The following is a 26,457-nucleotide window of genomic DNA, read 5'->3' on the forward strand; positions in this document are numbered from 1 at the left end:
GGCTAATAGATAAAGCAGAGAACAAGACTTAAAAACTATTACAAATTACAAATAACCGTCAACTTGTCCACATTAAATTTCATCTGCCATTTGGATGCCCAATCTTCCAGTCTTGCAAGGTCCTCCTACAATTTATCAGAATCCGCTTTCGATTTAACTACATGAACTCTAACGACCATTCACTGGGGGTGGTGATTTCTAATACAGAATGCAACATTGTGTACCTGTAGTTGGGGTTACTTTTCCCTATGAGCACTACTTCACACCTATGCACACTGAGCCCAGCTTTCAAATCAGTTAGTGGTATACCATTTACACACATAAGTGCATACACCAAGATTAATGCTAGTATTTTATAAACTGTGTGGTGGGAGCTGCCCAATTTATAAAATACCACATTTTTCTGCCATGAATGTATATGCGTATGTTGTAGTATGGGCCATAATTGTAATACAGGAACACTTATATCTTCTTTATCCATTAAAAAAAAAAATTATGTATATTTTAAGTAGGAAATAATTATAACAATTCATATATAACAACACAGAATTAAATATGGAGGCAGGTATATTCTAAAGTATGTGCATACACCATTCTGGAAATAGTTGTACACATTCTTTTAATCAACTGTTCACTGATACGTCCATCAATTTACTCATAATTTCACCCTTCCACCTACATCCTTTAGTACTTCACCTTGAACTTCCAATAGTTCACCCAAAAATTACACATCTAATTTCAATTGTGAAGGGTAGCGGGTGTGTGAGCATAGTTGACACAGCCTCTAGGGCAAGCCCTTGAGGCCTACGCCATCAGCTGGTGAATGTGCCCTTTAGCTTTACCTTTACCAGCTGCCTCCCCTACAGGTTAAGCCCTTGTATTCTGGCACCCAGCAAGACTTAAGCAAGTCCCTAGAGTGTTGAGGCTAAAGGAAGTCAAAGAGAACACTGGGGTCAGGGCAGGTAGTAGACTAATGGAGTCAGAGACAGGCCAAGAGTGATCAGGTCCAGGCAAGGAGTGTGGGGGTGGGGTCAGATCTAGGTGGAAAGTGATCATAGTCAGGTTCAGGCAAGGGGTCAGGTCCAGTTGGCAGACAGTCATAGTCAGGTCCAAACAATAGGTCAAGGTCAGAAGAGTCAGGCCAAGGCTGGACAAAGACTCACTGACAAGATGAATAGGAGAAGATGAGGCTTAACAAGGTGGGCTGGAGAAGATGAGGCTAGACGAGGCAAGGCTGGAAGACAAGATAAGTTGGAAGGCAAGGCAAGGCTGGACGATAACTTTGCGAGACTGGAAGATTGGGCATCCAAATGGCAGATGAAATTTAATGTGGACAAGTGCAAGGTGTTGCATAGAGGGAAACAGAACCCTTGTTGTAATTACACAATGTTAGGTTCCATATTAGGAGCTACCACCCAGGAAAAAGATCTAGGCATCATAGTGGATAATACATTGAAATCATCGACTCAGTGTGCTGCAGCAGTCAAAAAATTAAACCATGTTAGGAATTAAGAAGGGAATGGTTAACAAAACGGAAAATGTCATAATGCCTCTATCGCTCCATGGTGAGACTGCACCTTGAATACTGTTTACAGTTCTGGTCACTGCATCTTAAAAAAGATATAGTTGCGATGGAGAAGGTACAGAGAAGGGCGACCAAAATGATAAAGGGGATGGAACAGCCCCCCTATGAAGAAAGGTTGAAGAGGTTAGGGCTGTTCAGCTTGGTGAAAAGACAGCTAAAGGGTCATATGATAGAGGTCTTTAAAATAATGAGAGTTCTTGAATGAGTAGATGTGAATCGGTTATTTACACTTTCAGATAATAGGAGTTCTAGGGGGCATTCCATGAAGTTAGCAAGTAGCATATTTAAAACTAATCGAAGAAAATTCTTTTTCACCCAACGCACAGTTAAGCTCTGGAATTTGTTGCCAGAGGATGTGGTTAGTGCTGTTAGTATAGCTCGGCTTAAAAAAGGTTTAGATACATTTTTGAAGTCCATTAACTGCTATTAATCAAGTTGAATTAGGGAATAGCCTCTATTTCTGGCATCAGTAGCATTGGATCTTGCCAGGTTCTTGTGGCCTGAAATCGGCCTCTGTTGGAAACAGGATGCTGGGCTTGATGGACCCTTGGTGTGACCCAGCATGGCAACTTCTTATGTTTTTAAGGCTGGAAGATAAATCAGAACACAGGAACGCTAGGCAACACACACTACAAAGCAGAAGACCTGTGGCTGAGGCAAGGTGGTACTGCAGGTCCCTTGTTTTCATAGGCCGGTCGGCCTGACATCTTTGAAGATTGCCACTCAGCAATTCTCGCTGTGGGGCCTTTATTATGCGCACACCTAAAGGAAGGCTGGGGCCTGGCAGCGTCATCGGCGGTTGGCAGTGATGGCAGTGTGAAGGGAGGTCCTTGGGACTGTTGGTCTGCAATTAGGGTGAGTGCGGTGGCTTGCGGATTGTCGCAAACAAAACATCAGTTATGTGAGTCAATTAGCAAATGCAAAAGTGTTTGGGCAATTTTGAAATTTATGCTTGAATACCTCTTACTGCACAGAAGTTGCTAATTTGTATTATGAACTCTGCCCTGGAGTGTCCCCTGGACCACCTCTTTCTTTCCCCATTAAAAGTTATGCATGATACTGCAAGTACAAGCATACTTGCAAGGTTTATGAAATATCATACATGTATGTAGTGCTACTTATGCAGGTATACCCTATTTTTACCTGTGATTTCTGTGTAACTCTTTGAAAATTTAAATGTAACCTGCCATTGAGATGCCTAGTCTTCCAAGGTTCTTCTGCATTACCACGCAATCTGCTACTGTTTTAACAACTTTGAATAATTTTGTGTCATCCGCAAATCCGATCAACTCATTCATTGCTCCCTAATGCAGATCTTTTATGAATACGATAAACAGCACAGGTCCCAGTATAGACCTTTCATCGTTTTGAAAACTATTTAACCTTACGCTCTGTTTCCTGTCTTTATCTGTTACCAGCCCAAAATAGGACACTGCATCCTATCCCATTTTAAATTTCTGAGGAGTGAAATGACTTCTGAAAATACAAATGCACTATATCAACTAGCTCACCTTTATCCACATGTTTATTTACATCTTCAGAAATATCTAACAGATTGGTAGGGCAAAATTTCCCTTTGCTAAAACCATGTTGATTCTTCCTCATTAAGACTAACATGAGACTAATAAGTTTGTTTTTAAGAAGTTTCTACCGTACTTCCTGGCTCTGACATCAGGCTCACCAGCCAGTAGTTCCCTGAACATCTTTAAAGCCCTTTTTAAAAATCGGTGTTACTTTGGCTATCCTCCAGTCTTTAGGTACTATATTTTAATGATAGTCTACAGATTGCTATTATAACTGAAAGTGGATCACCTACATGAAATAAATTATAGAACATTCATACAGTGGTGTGGAGCATACTCAAGAATTCATGCTAGAAACTACTGTTATAATCATGGCTCCTCTACAAGTTCTTGGAAGTTACTCCAGACTATTTTTCAATGTTATTTATTACTCATGAAAATAAAACTATATATGCAGCCGTCTTGAGTATAATGCCCTATACGCACTTCATATTTTTTACTGTGCATATAAAACTGTCCTTTCAAATGTCTGGCGTGCAATAACCAATATGCACTTTTCACAAGCTTACTAAAACAATAAGAATGTAAGAATATAAGACTTGCATACTGTGTCTGTCCAAATGTCCATCAAGCTGTTTACAACAGTGGCCAAGCCAGGTCACAAGTGCCTGGCAGAATTTCAAGGGATAGATAAATTCCAAGCTGCTTATCCCAAGAGTAAGCAGTGGATTTCTGCAGCTCTACCTTAATAATGTTTAACAGACTTTTCCTCCAGGAACTTGTGTAAACCTTTTTTAAATGCAGCTACACTAATAGCTTTTACAACATCCTTTGGCATCAAATTCCAGAGCTTAATTATGCGTTGAGTAAAAAAAATGTCCTCTTATATTATATTGTTTTATAGACCTCTATCATATCTCCTTCCCTCAGTTGTCTCTTCTCCAATCTGAAGAATCCTAACTTCTTTAGCCTTTCTTCATAGTGGAATCATTCCATCCTCTTTATCATTTTGGCCACCCTTCTCTGTACCTTTTCTAATTCTGCTATATCTTTCTTGAGATGTGGTGACCAGAACTAAACATAGGGGAGGATTTTCAAAGGGATACATGCGTAACCCTTTAAAACCCCTCCTGCGCGCGCTGAGCCTTCTTCACTCCATGTCCTCTGGTCCCCTCCCTTGCGGGGGAAAGCCCATTCCATACTGGGGTGATTCCCGGGCCCATGAGCCTTCAGGCTAGTTATTCCAGGCTACTACATCCTGGAGGTTTCTTCCTCTGCCAGCTCCATCCTAGAAAGGCCCTCCTGCTATAATCCTCCCAGTTTCAAACCTCCTGCTTAACCATTTCCCACCAATCATATAATTCACCACCTCTTATCCCAAGCCACAATAACACATTATAGTCACCTCTCTCATAATGCCATCCAGTGATCATTTATTATTACTAAAGCAAACAAATTGCTCCTCCTGCCTTCAAATTCAAATGCTCATATATTCAATAGATGATATAATATTGACCATCATAATAGGCATCATTGGTTTATACAATCGCATTTAGTACGCAGCCTTATTTATAATCATAGGCCATATTGAAACCACAGTTCATTTTTCCTGTAGATACTTTTTGGGCCAGATGTACTAAAGGGTTTTTCCCAATTTGGGCCTAATTGACTAAGGTTTTTCTCCCCTTTCTGTGTCTAGGGGGAAAAAAGCTTTGTGAAACAGGCCCAGAGTGTGAAATGGATTGCAAGTGTTATTGCTTAGATATTGTACACAGTGACCTTTCTTGTATGGATTCTTGATGTGATTATCTTACCAAGTGAAACATTACCAGGACAGTCATATTACATTTAACTACCAATGGCACAAAGAAAGGAGAACACTAAGGACCAGATTTAAATTTCAGGTGAAAGTAGGGCACAGGCATGCAAATAAGCATTTTGCCGAAAAGAGCTAAATTTAAGAATTGGAAAAAAGTCCCATGATGCTTTTTGCAAAAGTTTTTTTTTTTTTCTGTTCACTCATTTCCCCACCAGAAATTTCAGGAAATTAAATCAATGGGCAAAAGATATGCTATTTTAAACCTATGCCAATGCAGGCTGCCTGTGATTTTATTTTGCTCAACTTTTCCCTGAAACTGAAATCTGGCACTTTAATGTAAAAACTACAAAATAAAGAGTTATGTGTGCGTGCTGAAAGAGGTGAACTACTTTTAAAAATGTACCTTTTCCGCAAGCCATCCTAGGTGCCTAATCTCTCGACTCCCAGCAATCCCAGTTTTTCCCAGCTGTTCTTTGACTTCTGCTATCACCCTGATGATGAGATCACCCACGTTGCAAGAGATGGCGTTGAACCAGGCCTGAGTTGTAGCTGAATCCTTACTTCTGAGGACCACTGTGTGCTTGGCGTCTGGGGAATGAAGTTCAAGATGTCTAGAAAGAGAAAAAAAAAAAGTAACTTTGTTTAGATCAAAACAGGTTTTATTTAAATGTAATATTCAATATATGGGATCCGATTTGATTTAGGCAAAAAGTATGAATAGTTTTCCAAATGTCTCATGAATAATTACTTTTGACAACAGTTGAATGAATTAAATCATCTATGACTAACATGAGGCGTCACTGGGAAAAATCAGATATATTCAGTTAGTCCAAAAAAAAGGTGTCAACCTATAACTTGTTTCTTAACCCTTATTTTTACATATTCAAGTGAACTATCAGGAAAGCACATGATACCTTGGGAAAAAATAACACAACTCAGATATTCAGAATGAAGTTTGTAGAGATTTTGTAAAGGAAATGGTTCACTTTTCTTGCTGTAACATCTTAATAAAATGTTAATCTTTTGTTTTACAACATTACCAGTTCAGTACAGTGGGAAAAAACAAATAGAGATGTGATTTTGAGATGGTGGGTCCAGTGATGTTGGCCTAGCTCTTGATTAGATCTTAAACAAAGAAACATTAATAAGAATCACTAATATAGGCCAATTCAGAACAACGCACAAGATCAATAATTAAGAAACTTTTTTTTTTTAACAAGTGCATAATACAGCAGCTTGTGGGTTTGAAGCATCATCTGTCCTTTTTGGAGGCGAATGTCCAGGCCTCATCTGAGGATATTGTACATATAATCAAAACAGCCTATCAAATCAGCAAAAGAAAAACATAAAGAAGTCCCCCTATAGTCAATAATCAAAAGATGGATCTGGCTTTTAGCCTATTAAATCTAACAAGTTAAAAATCTGGTTGCTCCAATCAGCTAAATTTGTGTGGAGGAAATTTCAAGCTGCACTCAGCTAACTGGGCAAAAAAGGAGCCTCTGCCTTCCTGGAGCAGGTATTGTTAATTTACCTCGTTAGCGTGATAGTCAGGGCTAACCAGCTGAATGGAGCCATGCAAGTCCAACCTCACAAATGACTGCTTTAAATCTGCCCATTTTTCTTTCCTATTAGTGACACCTGGTGTGTCATATTCCTTAGCTTTTCATGTTAAATGCAGACATTCATATGACCCTGCACCAAATACATATCTAAATTGGAGAAGCAAAAATATGAAATTCTTTACTCACGGTGTCCTGAGCAGGCAGCCCAGGACACCGTGAGTACTACAGCTCCTAATGATTTCATCCTAGAAGACAGGACAAAACTTAAGAGTACAAATGATGGACAAAAACTAGGATTAAAAAGGGCCCCATTCTAGCATTTGAATGCCCAATATAATGAATGCTTTTATTTTACTAGAATTCAAGGGTAATATGATATTGCAATGCAGAGTTTTTATAAAGAGCAAGCTTACTATACTTTTGATGAAATGGATTTCATTCTGGGAAAGCACCTACCTTTCTAATGCCCAAGTGAGTATAACTGGCTCCAAGTAATTGTGAAGAATTACACTGTGTGGATGAAGACATTCACGTTTTTTCTATTTCTCCATATCTGTGATTGGAGAAGGTTTTCTGTGGTTTAATCTTTGGGAGTGGAGTGCATAGCACAAATATCACAATTTTGATAGAGTGGCCACACAAACATCTTACAGCAAATATCTTAAGGTTAATTGCTTTTCCTATTTGATTTCACACTGAACAATATACATCTATGTCTAGCTTACAGCACAACTTTGAAACTATATTTCCGGCAAAGGGGACAGATAAGTAGACAAAGATTTTTGCAGAATAAAAGCATGACTCTTCATTGTTCGGAGTTCTTGGTTTGTTGATTCAGAGAATGTCAAACAGAAGGTCAGACATATCTTAAAAGGAGAAAGTGTAACTGGCATTTATAAGCACAAGTGAGGAAATTAAAGAAGATTGATTTACCAGAATAGGCAAAAGCATATTGGAAGGTGGGATGATGACAGCACAAGAACAAAAGCAAAAGAGTATGTGGATACATAAACATTTTTTTTTCCTATCCATCATTAGAAGAGAGAGTTGGAAAGAGTATCTTGCCCTTACACAGCCCTGCTAAAAATAGCTGGGTCTCTTTCTACAGCTGTTCAACCACAAACAGATCTGCTCACGGTCATCTTATTAAGTCTCTGTGATGAAACAAACGCTTTAAAAATTCCAAAGGTTCTAAATGAATCCCTTTCTGCTCCCCCAAATGTGCACACACATGATACTTCTAGGTTAAAAAAAGAAAATCCAATATACATATTGCATGAGGAAAATGGATTGATCTTAAATGTTTCAGATTTCCAACAAGCTACCCAATTGGTTGAAATCATGTCGCATAGCCAGTGAGGTGCTGAGGGGGTGCTTCAGGGGGACTCCTTTTGTTAAAGTTATTTTTCTATAACAACGTGTTTCTCACTGAGCTGATCTGAGCTGGTGAGAACCCCATGATAAATATTAGCAATATTAGCACTGCACATAGTTAACCATAAGGTGCAGTAACCATTGTTCAGAGGGACGGTAACTTTGAAACAGCCGCACAGGTGCACATGTATGAACATATGCCGGCTCGCGTCCAGAAAAGCGGCCATATTATACCATGCGCACATATATGCGCATATCTTATAAAATAGGCCGAACATGCGTACATGGGCGCACTATTTTATATGGTGCACGCACATGTGCATGCAAATGCCTCTACCTTGTAAGTGGGGAGACTTTAACAGAAACACGTACCGCTGCAATTACCAGTTTCCCTAGTTTGTTCCCAGTTCTCCCAGGTCAAGGATAGGACTCCCTAACCTTCCTAGTTGATTAGCCTTCCCTTTATCCAGTTAGCTCCAACCCTTAAAACCCTGCTGACTAGCATAGTTTTTTTTAGCAGAAGTAAAGCTTTACGGCAGGGGATCCTGGTGCGTGCTTGTGTGTGTAAATACTTATGTACACATTTCATGTTAAAGTTCCGGAATGCCCACGGCCCGCCCACACCCCACACCTTTTTTCAAAAAAAAATTTTGTGTGTGTACCGGGAGATACGTGCTTATGCGGTGCGCACCAGCCCGACTTCTGCATAAATCTTCCGGCTTTGGCACATGTAGGGCTTTTAAACTTCACATCTAAGGCTGTACAATACTACCTATAACAAGGAGAGTAAAACGTACAATAAATCTAATTACCCAGTACAAATAGTTATCTCATTTGAAAATAACCAAATGCAGCTATACAGTTATAGATTTTGCTTGAAGGTTATCCTTAGCCATTGTGGCAATTTCAGGTGAAGTTTGCAACAGTATTTAGGATTGCATGTGGTGTCCAATATGGAACTATTAAAGGTTTCTTATGCAGCCATTCTGATGTCTCATAGTATGGTGATTCCTTCAGGATCCATGAACTGGTAAAGTTTTCAGAGTGTTTACAATTGTATTCCTCTGGGCTAATGTCCTGTTATAGGACCCCAAAGATCAGACCTCAGTTTATGGCCTTATGTTGTTTCACTGCACTCTCCTGATGTTAAGCTCCTCTGAAATCCAAGATGGAGGAATATCTCCTGGGCCCTGAGTGTTGTTTAATAATTAAGCCATTAATATCTCTTGTACACAGCAGTAATAATCATGCTGAAGCAATTTATGGTTTCCAACTTAACTTTAACTGATTAAAGAATGGAAAATTGATGTAATTATGCAGTTACAAGTTCTTGTTCTCTACAATCCATTTGCAGCCTTAGTTTTTCTAATAAATCTGTGACTTTAAGCTTTTAATTAATTTACGATGTTACTGAGGTCAATCAGTCCTCTTGTTTCTGATCTTTTCCAATTAATGAGGTAGTTTTAAAGCTTTCTCCCAGAATTTGGGACATAGGATGACTGCTCCCAATTTAGCTATCACAAGGTAAAGTCCCATCTCATACTTTTAGTCTAGTTGTTATGTTCTTCAGAGTATAAAACCCATAGCCACTAGGAGCCTACCTCCTCAAGCCTTTCTTCAATATTCTGCTAATATAATCATGGTTAACATTGCATGGGGGATACAAGCCTCTTCTTTATTCCTCATTTCTCCTCTCCCAGGAATGAATAAATATTCATTCCCCTGCAGGGCTTCCAGTAGTCCACTAGACCTGTTAGGTTGAAAGATTCCAAACTCCTTAAGATGTTACGCTTCAAGTCCCTGCATCCAGGTGGACTCAAGCAGGTGGTAAATATTAAATTGTCGAAAAAGAGAACCCACAAAGGGAGGAAGGAAGGGTGGGTAACAATTCCTTCAAGCTAACTGAAATAGGGCAAACTTGACGTCTTTAAAAAGGTAAAAGGACATCCTTTATTCTATTCCATACCCATACCCAGGTTGTATCCCTGAAAGCCAAGGGGTCCTTTCCCCAGTATCATAACAAAAACAGGAGTATGCATAGAGACATCCTGCCTCCTAAAAGGGCATACTCAAAATCCCAAACCTAAAATGGTGGCTATGGGTTTTATACATTGAAGACTCCACCATTTCAGTATCCTGTTGCGTTCCCCGGCCGCTGCAGGCCCATGGCCAGGTTCACTCACCCCTGACACTGGCTCTCTGGTCTGGCCCCTTCTCCTTCAGTGGCGGCGGGCAGTGGTTCCCACTCCCGTTCTGCTCTCTCGCCTCCTGGGGCGCTCTGCGTGGTGGGGAGTCCTTCTGGGCCCGGCTAGGCCTCTCCCCTGTCATGTGGCCAGATGCCTCCTCCTCTCTGGCTCAACGGCCTTAGGTGCGGGCATGTCGTTTCTGAATTTAAAGGGACCGTGGCGGGAAAGGCACCTGAGGCCCCTTCTGATGACGTCTTCAAACCCTTCTATATAAAGGAAGCTCTGGCAGTCAGAGCTTGCCTTGGCAACAGGTCTCCATGCCTTTCAGCTGTGCTCTACGTTGCCTGCATTCTTGATCCTGCCTCAGTTCCAGTACCAGTTCCTGCCTCCATTTCCCTTTCGGACAGATTCCTTGGTATTGGCCCTTTGCCTGGACTTGACCTCGTGCCTTGCTGCCTGCTTCTGATTCTTCGTCTGGACCTGAGATGTGCCTGACGCAGGTTCCAACTTCCTGTCTGGACTCCTCTCCGTGCCAAGCTGCCTAACACTCACCGCCTTCTGGTTCTGCCTCTCAGTCTCGCCAGCTGCTTTCCGCAGTTGGACTCCTTTGATAGCTGCTGCCCTCCGGTGTGTTACCCTCAGGCCATCCTTATGGGATCATCCATGCAGAGGCCTACCTAACTCTAGCCGGCCCCGGCACCCAAGGGCTCAACCTGCGGGGAATGAAGACTAGTATTGGCTTCACGTCCAGCCTCGTCTCCTGATGGTGGGGACTTGTGGGGGTTTTCCCCACAGGTGGCACCAACACCAACTCAGGCCAAGGGTCTACCTCTGCAACATCTCTCACATGGGAGAGCTAAACTTCTGTTCCCTCTGGTTGAAATGGGACAATCCTCTTAGCATAGATCATTTAGATTCACTACACAATGAATATGCATGATATATATTTACATTTAGTAGAGATAGTAAGTAATCATCCTGAAATCATCACCCTTGAACGCCAACAAATCTCCTCCATGAAAACCACTGGCCTGGCAGTTGCCTCTAGCAACAAAAGAAATGGTGAAAGTGAAGCATCGAGCTCTTAAAATGTTACAGCCACAGCCTGAGACTTCCATACCTTCCACCCTTTTGAGTTTCATAGTTCCCATCTCTTCCATAAAGCAGTCTATTACCTGCCTTCTCATAATGGATGTAGAGCAAGGTTGGTAGGGTAAGCAGGAGGGAGATAGAGACACACAGAGAGGAAAATGGCTTTGCCTGTAGAAGTTATTATATTTATATGCATTTTATGTTTATAGTCGCTGTTAAGTGCCCATCATTTATACAAAATTCAGTTTTTATTTCAACATATTGTTTATTTATACATGTCATTTGCCATGCTGGCACAAACCTAGGCAATTTTATAACAAACCTTTGATAGCATTAAGAGGACAATTTTCAAAATATATTTGCCTGTAGCTATTTACATAGCTAAAAGGGATCTTTCAAGCTTCTGCAGTCTGTATGGGGGGAATAGTTCCGTTGTCATTCCACGGTCCTGCCACAACACACAGACTTCAGCTTACATTCTTGTAGAGGTATTCTTTGGTGGGGTTAGACAGGAGGAGGCAGCAAGATGCATAGATTGGAATTTTTTGCTGAGAAAAATATCCGCTGCAAAAAAGGAGGTGCAAGTTTCTGTGGGTACTTGTGCAGTAAATTCTCAGAGGGAAAGTGTTTGCTTTTCCTTTGAGAACCGGAGCAAAATCCATGGATAAAAGTATTCACAGACTTTGCAGCCATCCACCCTTTTAGAAACCTGCACACTAAGGGGCAGAATTTCAAAGGGTTACGCGCGTAAGATATGCACATAACCCCCAAAAAGCTGCCCCTTCCACCCCCTGCGTGCGCCGAGCCTCGGGACGCACGTAAGTCCCGGGGCTTTCCTGGGGGGGGGGCGTGTCGGGGCCGTGTTGCAGCCTGCGCGTCATCGGAGGCGGGGCCGCGGGCGTGGTTCCGGCCCAGGGGCGTTCAAGGGGGTGTGGCCGCGGCCTCCGAACCACCCCCTGGACCGGAACATGGCATGCCGGCGTGCGCAAGTTACGCCTGCCTCAGGCAGGCGTAACTTATAAAATAAAGGTGGGGGGGGAATTAGGGCTAGGGGGTGGGTTAGATAGGGGAAGGGAGGGGAAGGTGGGGGGGGGGGGCCGAAATGAAAGTTCCTTTCGAGGCCGCTCTGATTTCGGAGCGGCCTCGGAGGGAACGGAGGATGGCTGTGCGTCTCGGCGTGCGCTGGCTGCCGATTTCGCGCAGGCTTGCACGCGCCGACCCTGTATTTTATAACAAGTGCGCGGCAGCGCGCGCATATTATAAAATCGGGAGTAGATTTGTTCGCGCTGGGTTGCGTGAACAAATCTACTCCCGCGCGCACCTTTTAAAATCTACCCCTATATACTTTAAAATTTAAGAAATCATAAAATAAATAATATTAGGTGAATTTTCAAAGTTGTGTGCATAAAAATTAGCAGTTATGTGTGTAAAATAGCATTGACATGAGTAGATGCTATTTTAGAAACTTTAACATACGCATGTAAATCAGAGTCCACAAGTAAATTTTTAAATGTAATTTGCTATATTATAAGCAATTTATGCATGTAAATTTGATAGCTTACTTGCGTATATTTACTCCTATTCAATATCTGGAGTAAGTGATCATAAACATCTTAAAAGTGAAATACTCATTGGGTGGAGCATCTGGATGGAATGAGTTCAGGCTGAAGAGGTATCTCAATGACCTGCTGATGGACTGGGCAAAGTGATAGCCTAATTGGCAAACTGGTAATTGCATTGCCATGTGCATGTTAGAAAATCTCCCAGCTTACGTGTGTAAACGCCGACTTACCCGAGCAAATGCATCTAATTTATGCATGTTAAATCTACTCACATATCACTTTAAAATTAGATGAAAAAATACGAGGGTATACTAGTTACGCACACTTATCTGGCTAAATTCCGACTTATCTGGCTAAGTAGTTGCATTTTTGCACTTTTCTGGATAAGATCTGATTCATCCGGCTAAGTAGCTCAAAGCTGCTACTTAGCCAGATAAGTCTTGAAATGCTACTTATCTGGCTAAGGGTCTGATTTAGCAAGGCATTTTCCCATGGACACAGAATGGGAGAAATGCCTTAGTGAATCAGGCCCTAAGTCAGATAGCTGGATAAGTCTAAAAAGTGCTACTTATCTGTCTATCTGATTTAGCTTTGCCGCTACTTAGCCAGATAAATCGGAATTTATCTAGATAAGTGTAAAAATGTATTTGCACATTTTTTTACATGCTCACGCAGGTCCCTGGGAGCATTTACATGCATTTTATAACCTGCATACATTGTATACATGCAGGTTATAAAATAATGGAACAGTTTTGCGCACGTCTCTATGCATATAAGGACACATGTGAGCACATTTTAACGTTATCCTCTCTGCTTGTAATCTCCTGCTACTTCCATGTTTTCAGAAAAGCATGAAGTATCGCTGGCGAGAAGCTGTACACTCAACATCCATTGGGGTTTTTTTTTTCCAGGATGACAGTTTCTCTGTTTGAAATGTGTTCTACCAGTTGAACAAGTCCTTGCAAAGCTTATGTTTATCTGCTTTTCAGTGATAAACGTTTTCTTTAAATTCCCTAGTGAATAGAAATATTTAGAGCAATCCCACAGCTGTGTTTATTTTCACACTCCACCACAGTTATGTAAATACAGTCTATGGAGCTGTTTTCAGATACAGCTCAGAGCAGCCCAGAGGAATTAAATTATCCTTTCTACCTCGGTGCCAAATTGTGAGGTTGTTCTCTCCAGCTTGGCACAGTATATGAATGATATCACGTTTTTTCAGAGCCCATTTGGCAAACTTTATTATATATATAAAAAAATCAACAATTCTTCTTTACTACTATTATTTTCAGAGAGGGCGTTTTCATCAGCATATTCCCAGTTTAAAAAACATAAGTTTAATATTACAAGCCTGATGCCTCCAAAAACTGTAACCCAGCAACGATGAGACTAAACTCACTACCACCCTGATCAGGAATTAATTATCTTTTCTTTTTTTTTTTTTTTAATAGAAGAGCAGGAATCCAAGCCAAAAATCTAATAACATGAATTAATCCCTCTTTTAACAAAAGGATTGACACTGTTCCTTTCCTAAGGATTACTGTGTACTTCACAAACAAGACTATAAAATATTTTTTCTTTGAATGTCCATAATTTCCTTTAAAAATATGTAATTTCCCTTCACCTAAATAGATAAAATCATTATAGGAAAAACAGATTTGCTTTTGTTATTACTGGTTTTAAAAAGTACAGTTGCTCTGTTGCCAATGATGTTCTCTGCAACTTGATTTTTAGGCAGCTATCTCTAATGAAAGTCCAGTTTATTATTTTAATTTCACTCAAAATTCAACATGATTCCAAATAAGTAAAAATCAAAACTAAAGACTTGATGTACTAAATTGTTTTCCCCATTTTGAGTGTAATTTAAAGGCATTTCTATGAGTAAAACCTGCGGGAAGGGCTTGTTATAAAATTGCTGCCCAATACACATGTAAACTCATGCAGGTGTGTCCCGTGAGCAGATAAATCTCTCTTGGCTCAGTGGAGTTGTTCCCAGGTCTGACGCTGGAGAGGGGTTTGGACTTCGAGGCATACTCCTGGATTGTCAAAGGTATGCATGAATTTCCACGAAAATTTCCTGCATACAAATTAGCTGGTGAAAATGCGCATGGGTAGTTTAGGTGAGAGAATTTCCAAAGCAAATGAGCCTGATTTAATTTCACTTTGAAAACTGGTGTATCTTACTCACTCATTGGCCAACTTTCCTCTGCAAGCTGTTACAAAATTAGCCCATAAGTATCTATGGATAAAAATGCTGGATATATAGGTCCCTATGTAAGTGATTCACTTTATTTATTTATTTATTTATTTATTTATTTATTTATTTATTTGATTATTAGCCTCCCGGAGCCAACGACCGAGGCCCTCAATGAGACGTCTCGTGTGGTCGGCGCAACCTAGCAGGGTAAGAGCCCTCATGCCTCGCTAGGCCCAAGCAGCGGCCTCTCCTCGCTTGTCCCGATTCGACCCGGCAGCCCGCCCTCGACGTCATCGGAGGGGCGGAGACTCTCGAGCAGGCCTTAAAATTGCCTGCAGGCCGCCATTCCGGCCCTTTAACCCGGAGCTCTCCACCACGAGCCGCGATCGCATGACACCACCCGACGGCTTCCCTCAAGCACACGATGCCTCCCGGAGCCAACAACTGAGGCCCTCGATGAGACGGCTTGCGCGGTCGGTGCAACCTACCGGGGTAAGAGCCCTCACGCATTGCTAGGCCCAAGCTGCGGCCTTTCCTCGCCGCTTCTGACTCGACCTGGAAGCCCGTCCTCGACGTCATCGGAGGGGTGGAGATTCTCGAGCAGGCCTTAAAATTGCCTGCAGGCCTCAGGCGCCACATGCCTAAGGAGCGCAACCATGGAACCTGCCCCTTAAGAACATAAGAACATGCCATACTGGGTCAGACCAAGGGTCCATCAAGCCCAGCATCCTGTTTCCAACAGTGGCCAATCCAGGCCATAAGAACCTGGCAAGTACCCAAAAACTAAGTCTATTTCATGTTATCATTGCTAGTAATAGCAGTGGCTATTTTCTAAGTCAACTTAATTAATAGCAAGTAATGGACTTCTCCTCCAAGAACTTATCCAATCCGTTTTTAAACATAGCTATACTAACTGCACTAATCACATCCTCTGGCAACAAATTCCAGAGTTTAATTGTGCGTTGAGTGCAAAAGAACTTTCTCCGATTAGTTTTAAATGTGCCACATGCTAACTTCATGGAGTGCCCCCTAGACTTTCTATTATCTGAAAGAGTAAATAACCGATTCACATCTACCCGTTCTAGACCTCTCATGATTTTAAACACCTCTATCTTCTCCAAGCTGAAAAGTCCTAACCTCTTTAATCTTTCCTCCTAGGGGAGCTGTTCCATTCCCCTTATCATTTTGGTTGCCCTTCTCTGTACCTTCTTCATCGCAATTATATCTTTTTTTTAGATGCGGTGACCAGAATTGTACACAGTATTCAAGGTGCGGTTTCACCATGGAGCGATACAGTGGCATTATGACATTTTCCATTTTATTCACCATTCCCTTTCTAATAATTCCCAACATTCTGCTTGCTTTTTTGACTGCCGCAGCACACTGAACCGACAGTTTCAATGTGTTATCCAGTAGGGATGTGAATCGTTTTTTGACAATTTAAAATATCGTCCGATATATTTTAAATCGTCAAAAATCATTAGAGGCGCGATACAATAGGAATTCCCCCGATTTATCGTCAAAAATCGTATATCGGGGGAGAGGGAGGGGAAGGGGGAGGGCGGGAAAACCAGCACACTAAAACAACCCTAAAACCCACCCCGACCCTTTAAAATAAATCCCCCACCCTCCCGAACCCCCCCAAATGTTTTAAATTACCTGGGGTCCAGTGGGGGGGGGGGGGGTCCCGGTGTGATCTTCTACTCGCGGGCCATGGCTGCGTTAATAGAAATGGCGCCGGCGCTACCTTTGCCCTGTCATATGACAGGGCAAAGGTAGCGCCGGCGCCATTTTGGTTCCTGTCCCCCGACATCACGAGCACAGGAGATCACTCCCAGACCCCTGCTGGACCCCCAGGGACTTTTGGCCAGCTTGGGGGGTCTCCTGACCCCCACAAGACTTGCCAAAAGTCTAGCGGGGGTCCAGGAGCGACCTCATGCACTAGGGCTGTATTGCAAAATGGCGCCGGTCGTATGGTCGTATTGCCGTATTGCAATACGGCCCTAGTGCATGAGGTCGCTCCCGGACCCCCGCTGGACTTTTGACAAGTCTTGTGGGGGTCAGGAGGCCCCCTCCCCCCAAGCTGGCCAAAAGTCCCTGGGGTCCAGCGGGGGTCCGGGAGCGATCTCCTGCGCTCGTGACGTCGGGGGACAGGAACCAAAATGGCGCCAGTGCTACCTTTGCCCTGTTATATGACAGGGCAAAGGTAGCGCCGGCGCCATTTCTATTAACGCAGTCGTGGCCCGAGAGTGGAAGATCACACCGGGACCCCCCCCACTGGACCCCAGGTAATTTAAAACATTTTGGGGGGGGTTCAGGAGGGTGGGGGATTTATTTTAAAGGGTCGGGGTGGGTTTTAGGGTTGTTTTAGTGTGCCGGTTTTCCCGCCCTCCCCCGATTTACGATTTAAAAAAACAAAACAAAACCGCGACGATCAGATTCCCTCCCCCCCCAGCCAAAATCGATCGTTAAGACGATCGATCACATGATTGACATCTCTATTATCCACTATGACGCCTAGATCTCTTTCTTGGGTGGTAGCACCTAATATGGAACCTAACATTGTGTAACTATAGCATGGGTTATTTTTCCCTATATGTATCACCTTGCATTTATTCACATTAAATTTCATCTGCCATTTCGATGCCCAATTTTCCAGTCTAACAAGGTCTTCCTGCAATTTATCACAATCTGCATGTGATTTAACTACTTTGAACAATTTTGTATCATCTGCAAATTTGATTACCTCACTCGTCGTATTTCTTTCCAGATCATTTATAAATATATTGAAAAGTAAGGGTCCTAATACAGATCCCTGAGGCTCTCCACTGCCCACTCCCTTCCACTGAGAAAATTGTCCATTTAATCCTACTCTCTGTTTCCTGTCTTTTAGCCAGTTTGTAATCCACGAAAGGACATCGCCACCTATCCCATGACTTTTTACTTTTCCTAGAAGCCTCTCATGAGGAACTTTGTCAAACACCTTCTGAAAATCCAAGTACACTACATCTACCAGTTCACCTTTATCCACATGTTATTAACTCCTTCAAAAAAGTGAAGCAGATTTGTGAGAGGCAAGACTTGCCTTGGGTAAAGCCATGCTGACTTTGTTCCATTAAACCATTTCTTTCTATATGTTCTGTGATTTTGATGTTTAGAACACTTTCCACTATTTTTCCGGGCACTGAAGTCAGGCTAACCAGTCTGTAGTTTCCCTTTCGCCTTTGGAGCCCTTTTTAAATATTGGGGTTACATTATCTATCCTCCCTTGGCGAGCCCCTTTGCGCAGTCCCCTGCGAGCATTCCATTTCTCCTCCCACACACCCCTCCTCTCTCCCACCCAAACAACAAACTCAACTCTCCCCATTATAGAACCCTCCGCCCACACTCAACTCCTAGTCACCCTCCCTCCTCCATTCATATCCACTACCCCCCTACAGCAATCCTGCAGTGCCCTCCTCACATTCTCACCCCTTCTTTCTACACAACCTCCCCCCACCCTACACAACCACCCCCTCCACCACCAATACCCCTCCCCACACAGCTCACCATGATAGGGCACCCCATCCCCATTCTCAAACATTATATTCACCATCATATAAAACCCCATTTCCACAATCCATTCTCACACCCCAAATCCCTGATTCCAATCATGATATCCCCACTCACACAGTTCCTTGGCCTCACTGCCCTATCAATTGTACTCTTCAACTCCCAATCCCTAGTGGAAAAAACTCCCATCCTCAATGACCTCCTTCTAGCCCTCAAACCTGACATCTGTGCCATCACGGAAACCTGGCTTAAACATTCAGACACAGTTCTCTTAAACCAACTTCCCATGCATTCATATGACATCTTTTCCATTCCAAGGCCCAAAAAAAGAGGTGGTGGTCTTCTACTTGTGGTCAAAAAAAGACCTTAAACTAAGATCCCTAAACACTAACACCCCACCTAAACTCGAAATTGGCCTCTTTAAATCGCAAGAACTGCCATCTATACCCTTTTTTATGTCAAGTAAAGTGCCATCTTTATGTAAGGAAACTCAAAGATTCCTTATCAAAAGGAGTAAACCAATTTCCTGGGGAGGTACAGAGAGAGATTAGTTAGCTAGAGGTTTGGGATTTGTTTCCCCATATGGGAGAAGTCGATGATGGTGTATTTTTGAGTTGGATTTCCTAAGTTATCCTTCAAAGAGCAGCATGTCCTATGCTGTTCCCAGTTATTTTCCTGGGATGAGACTCATGGGCATACCTGAGCGGTGGTCACCCTGAGATTGCTGTTGATTAGCAGAGGGTGGAGTGGAGGGGGAAGGAATGGAATAATATATATCAGCTTTCTCTCTTCCACTGCCCCCCGCTCAACTAATTCACACTTTCTTTTTCTCCCACCCATCACCATCATCTGTCCCCCCTCCCAAGATGACCCAGCATACTTCCTCCTTCGTCTCTCCCTGACCCCACCCTCTCCCCTATAAGTCTCAGTTCCATGACTTATGCATCCTCACTCTACCCTAGGCTGAGTGATCCCCAAGTCCTGGAATCACAGCTGCAGACTGAGTTTTGTGTATATTGCAGCCCCTCTCCAGTTTTTCCCCACTTGCAGTGTCTACTCCAGGCACGCCCCACTTCTCCTGTTCTCTGCAGGCTTACTGAGGAAGGGGAGTGGCTGAGCTGTATACAGAGAGGCCCTGAGATTTCTAGTATTTCCCCTGGGACCCTGCAATTGATGCAAATTCCCTGAGTCTCAGGCTGAAATCCTGAGAGCTCCCAGGTATGCTTAGGGGTCTCTCTAAACAGAGTCTTGGACTAATAAGGAGACAGAGATCCTTATCCCTGGAGTTTTTGTCCATGTTTGGTAACTGTTTTAGTGGCCAAAGGAGGAAATCCTTTCCATCCTTCCTGCCTCTTGTTTGGTTGCCCTTTTGAGAAATATTTTCCTTTTTGTGTTACTGAGCAACCTAGGGCCCAGGGGCTCAGCTGCTGATGTTTTGAGGACATGGTGTCTTTCCCCTAGAAATGGCTGAGGAAGAAGTGGTGTCATCAAAGAGATTGACTCCTATCCAATGCCAGGAGAAGAAGCATGAGGTATGGTGTAAGAGTTTCTTAGGGAGAATCATCTGGGAGAGTGAAACTTCAGGTGCTTTTTTGGTGCTACAGTATGAGAAGTGAGGAATAGAGACCATAGGAGAGGTATGAGAATTGGGACAACATTTTTCATTCCCATTCCTATGGGAGGATCTGGAGAGTAACTCCCAAAGGGGCGGATTTTCAGAGCCCTGCTCGCGTAAATCCGCCCAAAACCGGGCGGATTTACGCGAGAAGGGCCCTGCGCGCCGGTAAGCCTATTTTACATAGGCCTACCGGCGCGCGCAGAGCCCCGGGACTCGCGTAAGTCCCGGGGTTTTCGGAGGGGGCGTGTCGGGGGCGGGCCCGAACCGCGCGGCGTTTTCGGGGCGTGTCGGGAGCGTTCCGGGGGCGGACCCGGGGGCGTGGCCGCGCCCTCTGGACCCGCCCCCAGGTCGCGTCCCGGCGCGCAGGAGGCCCGCTGACGCGCGGGGATCTACGCCTCCCTCTGGGAGGCGTAAATCCCCCGACAAAGGTAAGGGGGGGGTTTAGACAGGGCCGGGCGGGTGGGTTAGGTAGGGGAAGGGAGGGGAAGGTGAGGGGAGGACAAAGGAAAGTTCCCTCCGAGGCCGCTCCGATTTCGGAGCGGCCTTGGAGGGAATGGGGGTAGGCTGCGCGGCTCAGCGCGCGCCGGCTATACAAAATCCATAGCCTTGCGCGCGCCGATCCAGGTTTTTAGCAGATACGCGCGGCTCCGCGCGTATCTACTAAAATCCAGCGTACTTTTGTTTGCGCCTGGAGCGCAAACAAAAGTAGGCTATTCGCGCTCCTTTTAAAATCCGCCCCAAAGTGAAGAGAAGAGAGGGGTTAAATTGCTCAAGGAACTGGCAGACGTAATTAGAAAACTGTTGCGGAAAAGTATAATCACAGATTTATTAAATTTAATCTTGTGATAATGAATTGGACTATTATTTTCAATCTGAGTTGTTAAGAACCATCAAATCACTTTTACATCCTACAGTAAAGCTGAGTTGGAACCCACCCAGTCTCCAGCATGATTACTAGTTCGAAGATTATCAGTGTTGTTTACAAGACAGTGAAAGAGGGGTTTGAGGAATAAACAATGAAAAATGGCATAGAAGCTTTGCTTTCTCCTACAGGAGATCCTGGACTCTCAGTTTGGTTTATTGGTTTGTGCAAACTGTGCAGTTGGGAGTCCAAAAACTGAGATGAGTTCTTTTGGATCCAAAATCAGGGTTTTTCCGTCCCATATGCAATGGCAGAACACAAACTTATTTGAAGAAGAAAGATCTGTCTTGTCTGAGGCCTGTTTCAGGTTTAGACTTGAATCCAGCCTTTGCCTTACAGATAAACAGTTTGAAAACAGGCTTCCTGTTAAGCAGACTTGAGAGCCCCCATTGCATAAGGGACAAGCTTTAACCCCATTGCATACATGAGTGGTAGGACTCCAAAGTCCACCACTATATACCCTTAGTTCCAGTTCCCATTTCTTACACATCTTGAGCTATCCATCCCCTCTTGCCCTCCTCTCACTTAGGAGAGCAAGGATTGGTTTGCTCATGCCCTTTAAGCCAGCCATTTTATATTTTAAGGTTTGGCTAAAGTCAGTGCAGAGCAGACACCAGAGAGTTAAGAGGTAGAGTTTTTTCCCTCCCTCATGAGGCCTCCCTGCCTTATCAGGTTCCAGGTTTTTGAGGGGGATCCCTTTGTGCACTCCCTGCCAGAGGGTTCCAAGGTATTTTAGTTGCAGTAAAGATGTAATTTTTGCCTGAAACTATTTGGAACTTGCGCTCCTTGACTGAAGACCAGTGAACCCATTTACTCCCTGAATGAGGCAAGAACCTGTGACAGGCTTGGCTGTGTGAGGTGCTTGAAGCCTGGAAGAACCCTATTAAAGACGGGACTGTGTTTAACTCTATTCCTCTGAAGATGGTCATCCTCATTGACCGGACTCAGTCAATGAAGACCACTCAGCCCATTCCCCCAAAGAATGTGGCAAGCACCTGGGACAGAAGAATACCGGTCTGTGAAGATTTTTGAACTAGTAAAGCATATCTCTATTATTGTGAGGAGGGTTTTGGCCACCCCTCCTCACTGGGAGCTTGGCTGGATCAGCAGGTTTCTAACCTCAGACTTTTCAACTCGAGGAGTCACCTATGCAGAATAACTAAAGGAGTCAAGTAGAGCGGGGAGAGCCCATCTGGATCTTCAAAAATATGGGACCAGGAATCAGGGTTGGGTGTTCGGGAAGACACTGGAGCATCAGGTAAGATGGATTTTTGCTATGGAAAAAGGGGACCCCTGACATTGGAATCCCGGATAAGCCGCTGAGTGCACAATTTACACCACCATGGTAAGCTCGACCAGTTTGCTGAAGAAAAGGACACACTGTAATGAAAACAGCATGTAACTGCACATTTATTTATTTATTTATTTAGAATTTTTTTATATGCCGACAACTGTTTGCACATCGTATCGGTTTACAAATAACTTATAACTTTTCGGCAATGCCTTTACAGAGAACAATAACTATGAATACAGGAACTAACAAACTAATAAAGAAACAGAGTAACAATTAACAAGATTCAATGGCATATAGTCGATAAACTGATTAGGGAACTGGGTAGGCAAAAGGAAAATTACAGGATTTTCGACCAAACAATGGGGTAGCAGATATAGGGTTCAAAAAGGAGTGTTAGCAGGAGGGGGGAGAGTAGAGTGGAATGAGCAGTTTAACGAAATGTTAGCACGGTGGGGAAGTAGAAGCACATTGCATTTATTTATTTATGTATTTATTTATTTAAGGCTTTTATATACCGATGTTCCTGTACTAGTACATATCACGTCGGTTTACATAGAACCAAAGTTGGAAATTACATCAAACAAGAGGGTACAGATTACAGGGCTAACTTCGTATGAACTTGTAGATAAAGCAGCAAACGACTTAAAATAAAATAAAATTATTATAAATATAAGTATAAATATACAAAATATAAATAAACAAGGTTATTCAACGGAAAAGTACTATACACAGCTCAGGGAGTCATCAGGAAGGTGGTTAACGTAGGACGTGTAGGTCTGTAGGAACAGCCAAGTTTTTAGTTTTTTTTTAATTTGGGTGTAGAGGTTTTGGTGCGTAAGTCTGGGGGCATGGAATTCCATAGGGTGGGGCCAGCCAGGGAAAAGGCTCTGTTCATTGTGGAGATAAGTTTGAATAAAAGTTTGCACATTTATTCAAAGATGGTCTTTAATTTGAGTTTAACCAATCAGTAAATTATTATTTAATAGCCAGCACCTGGTCTTGCCTGTTTATTACAGCAGCTCCCTCCAGGAGATGCCTCAGCTACCGACACACACACAGGATCACACACAATTGAATGGGCCGTAGATGAGAGTCTCCCTCCAACAGAAATAATCCACTTTTGGGATAGAGAGCTCAAGATAAAGGAGAAGTGCTAGCTGGAAGAAGCCCAGAAGAGTATAAATTTGATTGTGTGCCCTTGGGATTAAACATCCTGCTAAGGGTTACACATGAAAGGGTACTTCAGACTTCCTTACTAAAAGCCTGACTATTTCTCCATGGATACACGTAGAGATGTGAATCGGAACCAGAATCGGTTCAGATTTCAGTTCCGATTCACATCTCTATAGATGTGAATCGGAACGAGAATCGATTCGGATTTCAGTTCCGATTCACATTAGGGTGGGCTAAGCCTGTCCCTTATGACAAGGAGCTATTTGGTCTTACATAGCTCCTGCCCTGAAATGGATTATTTGGCAGTTTAATCTGCTAGGAGTTTCTTCAAATGCTTAAACTGTCTATAGCGAGACTAGTACAGATACAATTATGTTATAGCCCACTATGACATGTATGCATCATATCTGAAGGAAGGATCTATGTGATTTAAAAAATTTTGGCATAACGACATTTTTGGATACTTTTTTTCATTTAGGCCTTATGTAGGGTCCCACTGGGATCCCTTCTAAGTAGCTAGATCATGCAGTATAAAGAGGCCCAATTTTTATTTTATTTTATTTTTCTGGGAATTTATCAGTATTAATTGTAAATAAAACAAAAATGGGAGAAATATCAATGGAAAAAAAATCACTTCTTTTTTTCCACTGATTTTTTTCCATTTTTGTTTGTTATAATAAACACTGGTAAATTCTCAGGAAAAATAAAATATAAACTGAAAATGAAGGTCTCTAATTATAGAACAAAAGAATGTATCATCTCTGACACCCTCCCCCCAATTTTGGAGGTTGCCTCAATGGTTTATTCCTTCTTGCTTATCAATAACAGGTACTTAGTGTCTGTGAGGATTTTTGAGTTTGGAATTGAGAGGGAAGGAGCTTTTTCTTTCAGTTTCCATAAGTTGCACAGGATGGAATCGCTCTATGTTTTGGGATCCTGCCAGGTACTTGTGACCTGCATTGGCCACTGTTGGAAACAGGATATTGGGCTTGATGGAGCTTTGGTCTGAGCCAGCATGGCAAGTCATGTTGTTATGTATAAGCCTAAAGCCTGAAGAGTCTTAGTCTATAAAAGATTCATTACCAATCCATATCCAGTGTTTTGGAGTTGTTTATTCTGTGTGATTTTTCTTTGGATGACTTTAATCACCCTTCTTATAAGAGAGAAAGAGACTGGATTTCTTTTCCAGTCATCCAGGTATCCCTCAGTCCAAAGGATTCCCTTACCAATCCAGCAATTGATTGCAAAGGAGTGGATACCAAGCTGGTTCCCATCCCCAGGAGGACAGAGGAGAATAAAGAGCCAACCACACAGGTGCTTCCTGACTGCAAACAGCTAAGGAGTAGCAATGTAAGCAAAAACACTTTTTGGTTCAGTTTGTTCATTAGATTCATTTGGCTCGTTGATTCTTTTGGTTTTATTTGAGTCGGCTCCCAAATTATTATTTGCTTATTTTGTTATTCAGTCATTTGTTTTCCATTAAAGTCAATGGGGGAAACCAATGCATCCAATTTTGAGATTTAAAATTTGGGCTTTCTATCCAGTTTTAATGAAACGTTTAGGCAGATAGCAGAAAAAGGAAGAGCACTGGAAGACAATGAGAGTGGGGAAACATGGCCCCAAGCATGGCATGAATTGCCCGAGGCACCGTAACAGTGGCAAATAAGCCAAACATAGTGGGATAGATTTTCAAAGGGTTACGCGAGTAGGTTACATCCGTAACCCCCGAAAACCTACCCCAAACCCCCGAGCCTATCTTGCATAGGCTGCCGGCACGCGCAAAGCCCCGGGACGTGCGTAAGTCCCGGGGCTTTCCTGGGGGGTGGGGTGATGGGGCGTGTCGGGGGGCGTGTTGCGGCCGGCGCATCATTGGGGGCGTTCCGGGGGCATGGACACGGCCTCCGGACCAGCCCCCGGACCGGACCATGGCGCGCCGGTGGCTGGCCCGACGCGCGTAACTTGTGCAACAACGGTAGGGGGGGGTTTAGATAGGGCTGGGGGGGTGGGTTAGGGAGGGGAAGGTGCGGGGGGGGGGGGGGGGGGTGGAAGGAAAGTTCCCTCCAAGGCAGGCTGCACGGCTCGGTGCGCGCAGGTTACCGATTTTGGGCACTACAATGTAGGCTGCACAGTGTGGTCGTGGACCCTGGATTTTGGTACAACTGCCCATCCGTCACCAGTTTGCATTACAGTCTGTAGTGGTTTCTTTCTCAATCTTCCTTCCAATCCTGTGGCATAGAATGCAAGGAACAACAGGATCCAAATGCAGACAGTCTTGCACCACAGCACAAGCACTTTACTAGATTAAAAAATTAATTTAAGCACATCAAAGTTATATATCTTCCCTTATAGTTTAACACACTTCATTACCCCAGTTCTGCTTGCCAAGCACAGAAAGATAGACAACATTTCCAGGTACTATGTTTCCTCTGTCTTTCCTTGAGATTCCAGTTAAATGGCATCTCGAGCTCTTCACAGCTCTCTGGTCTATTGGTTCTGCGCCTGAAGATCCCTTTCTGGTCCTCTCAGCAGTCTGGTCTATCTTAGAAACTTCCTTTAGATTGTTTGTGCTTGTCTATGCTGTCCTTCCACTTGGAAACTGTTGGGTGCTCTTTTCCAATCAATCTCCTAGACCAGTGGTTCTCAACCTTTTTCCCGTCGTGATACACCAAACAGACCACATTCACATGTGTGACACACTGCTCATTACAATTTACGGCGGAAATAAAAAATAAAGGTCCAGTATTATTTTTATTGTTAAGAATGACACAAGGAAAAGATACATATTCTGTCTGAACAGAAATTGCATAAATGGTAAACATCCCACACCAAAACAGCACCAATTTCCAGCACTTAACAGTAACCACCTTACCTAAGAAAAGGCAACACTGAAAATATTACACCAGGCCTTAAGACACCAATACATCTCCTATTAGGAAAACGGACCAAGTCAGGCTGCTATAGAGCCCTACACAAACTACATGCCAGCAGAAAACCTCAC

General features: G+C 43.1%; 1 protein-coding gene across 1 annotated transcript in view; it reads right to left on the minus strand.

The window, feature by feature from the left end:
- Window positions 1-26,457, minus strand: part of SNTB1 (syntrophin beta 1) — a 468,335-nt gene that overhangs the window by 82,177 nt on the left and 359,701 nt on the right. The window contains exon 3 of the mRNA XM_029591959.1: window positions 5,331-5,538. Coding sequence (XP_029447819.1) covers window positions 5,331-5,538 — 208 coding nt within the window. The remainder of the gene's footprint in view (window positions 1-5,330; window positions 5,539-26,457) is intronic.

This window comes from Rhinatrema bivittatum, chromosome 2 (assembly GCF_901001135.1).
Source record: "Rhinatrema bivittatum chromosome 2, aRhiBiv1.1, whole genome shotgun sequence".
NCBI classification, from domain to species: domain Eukaryota; kingdom Metazoa; phylum Chordata; class Amphibia; order Gymnophiona; family Rhinatrematidae; genus Rhinatrema; species Rhinatrema bivittatum.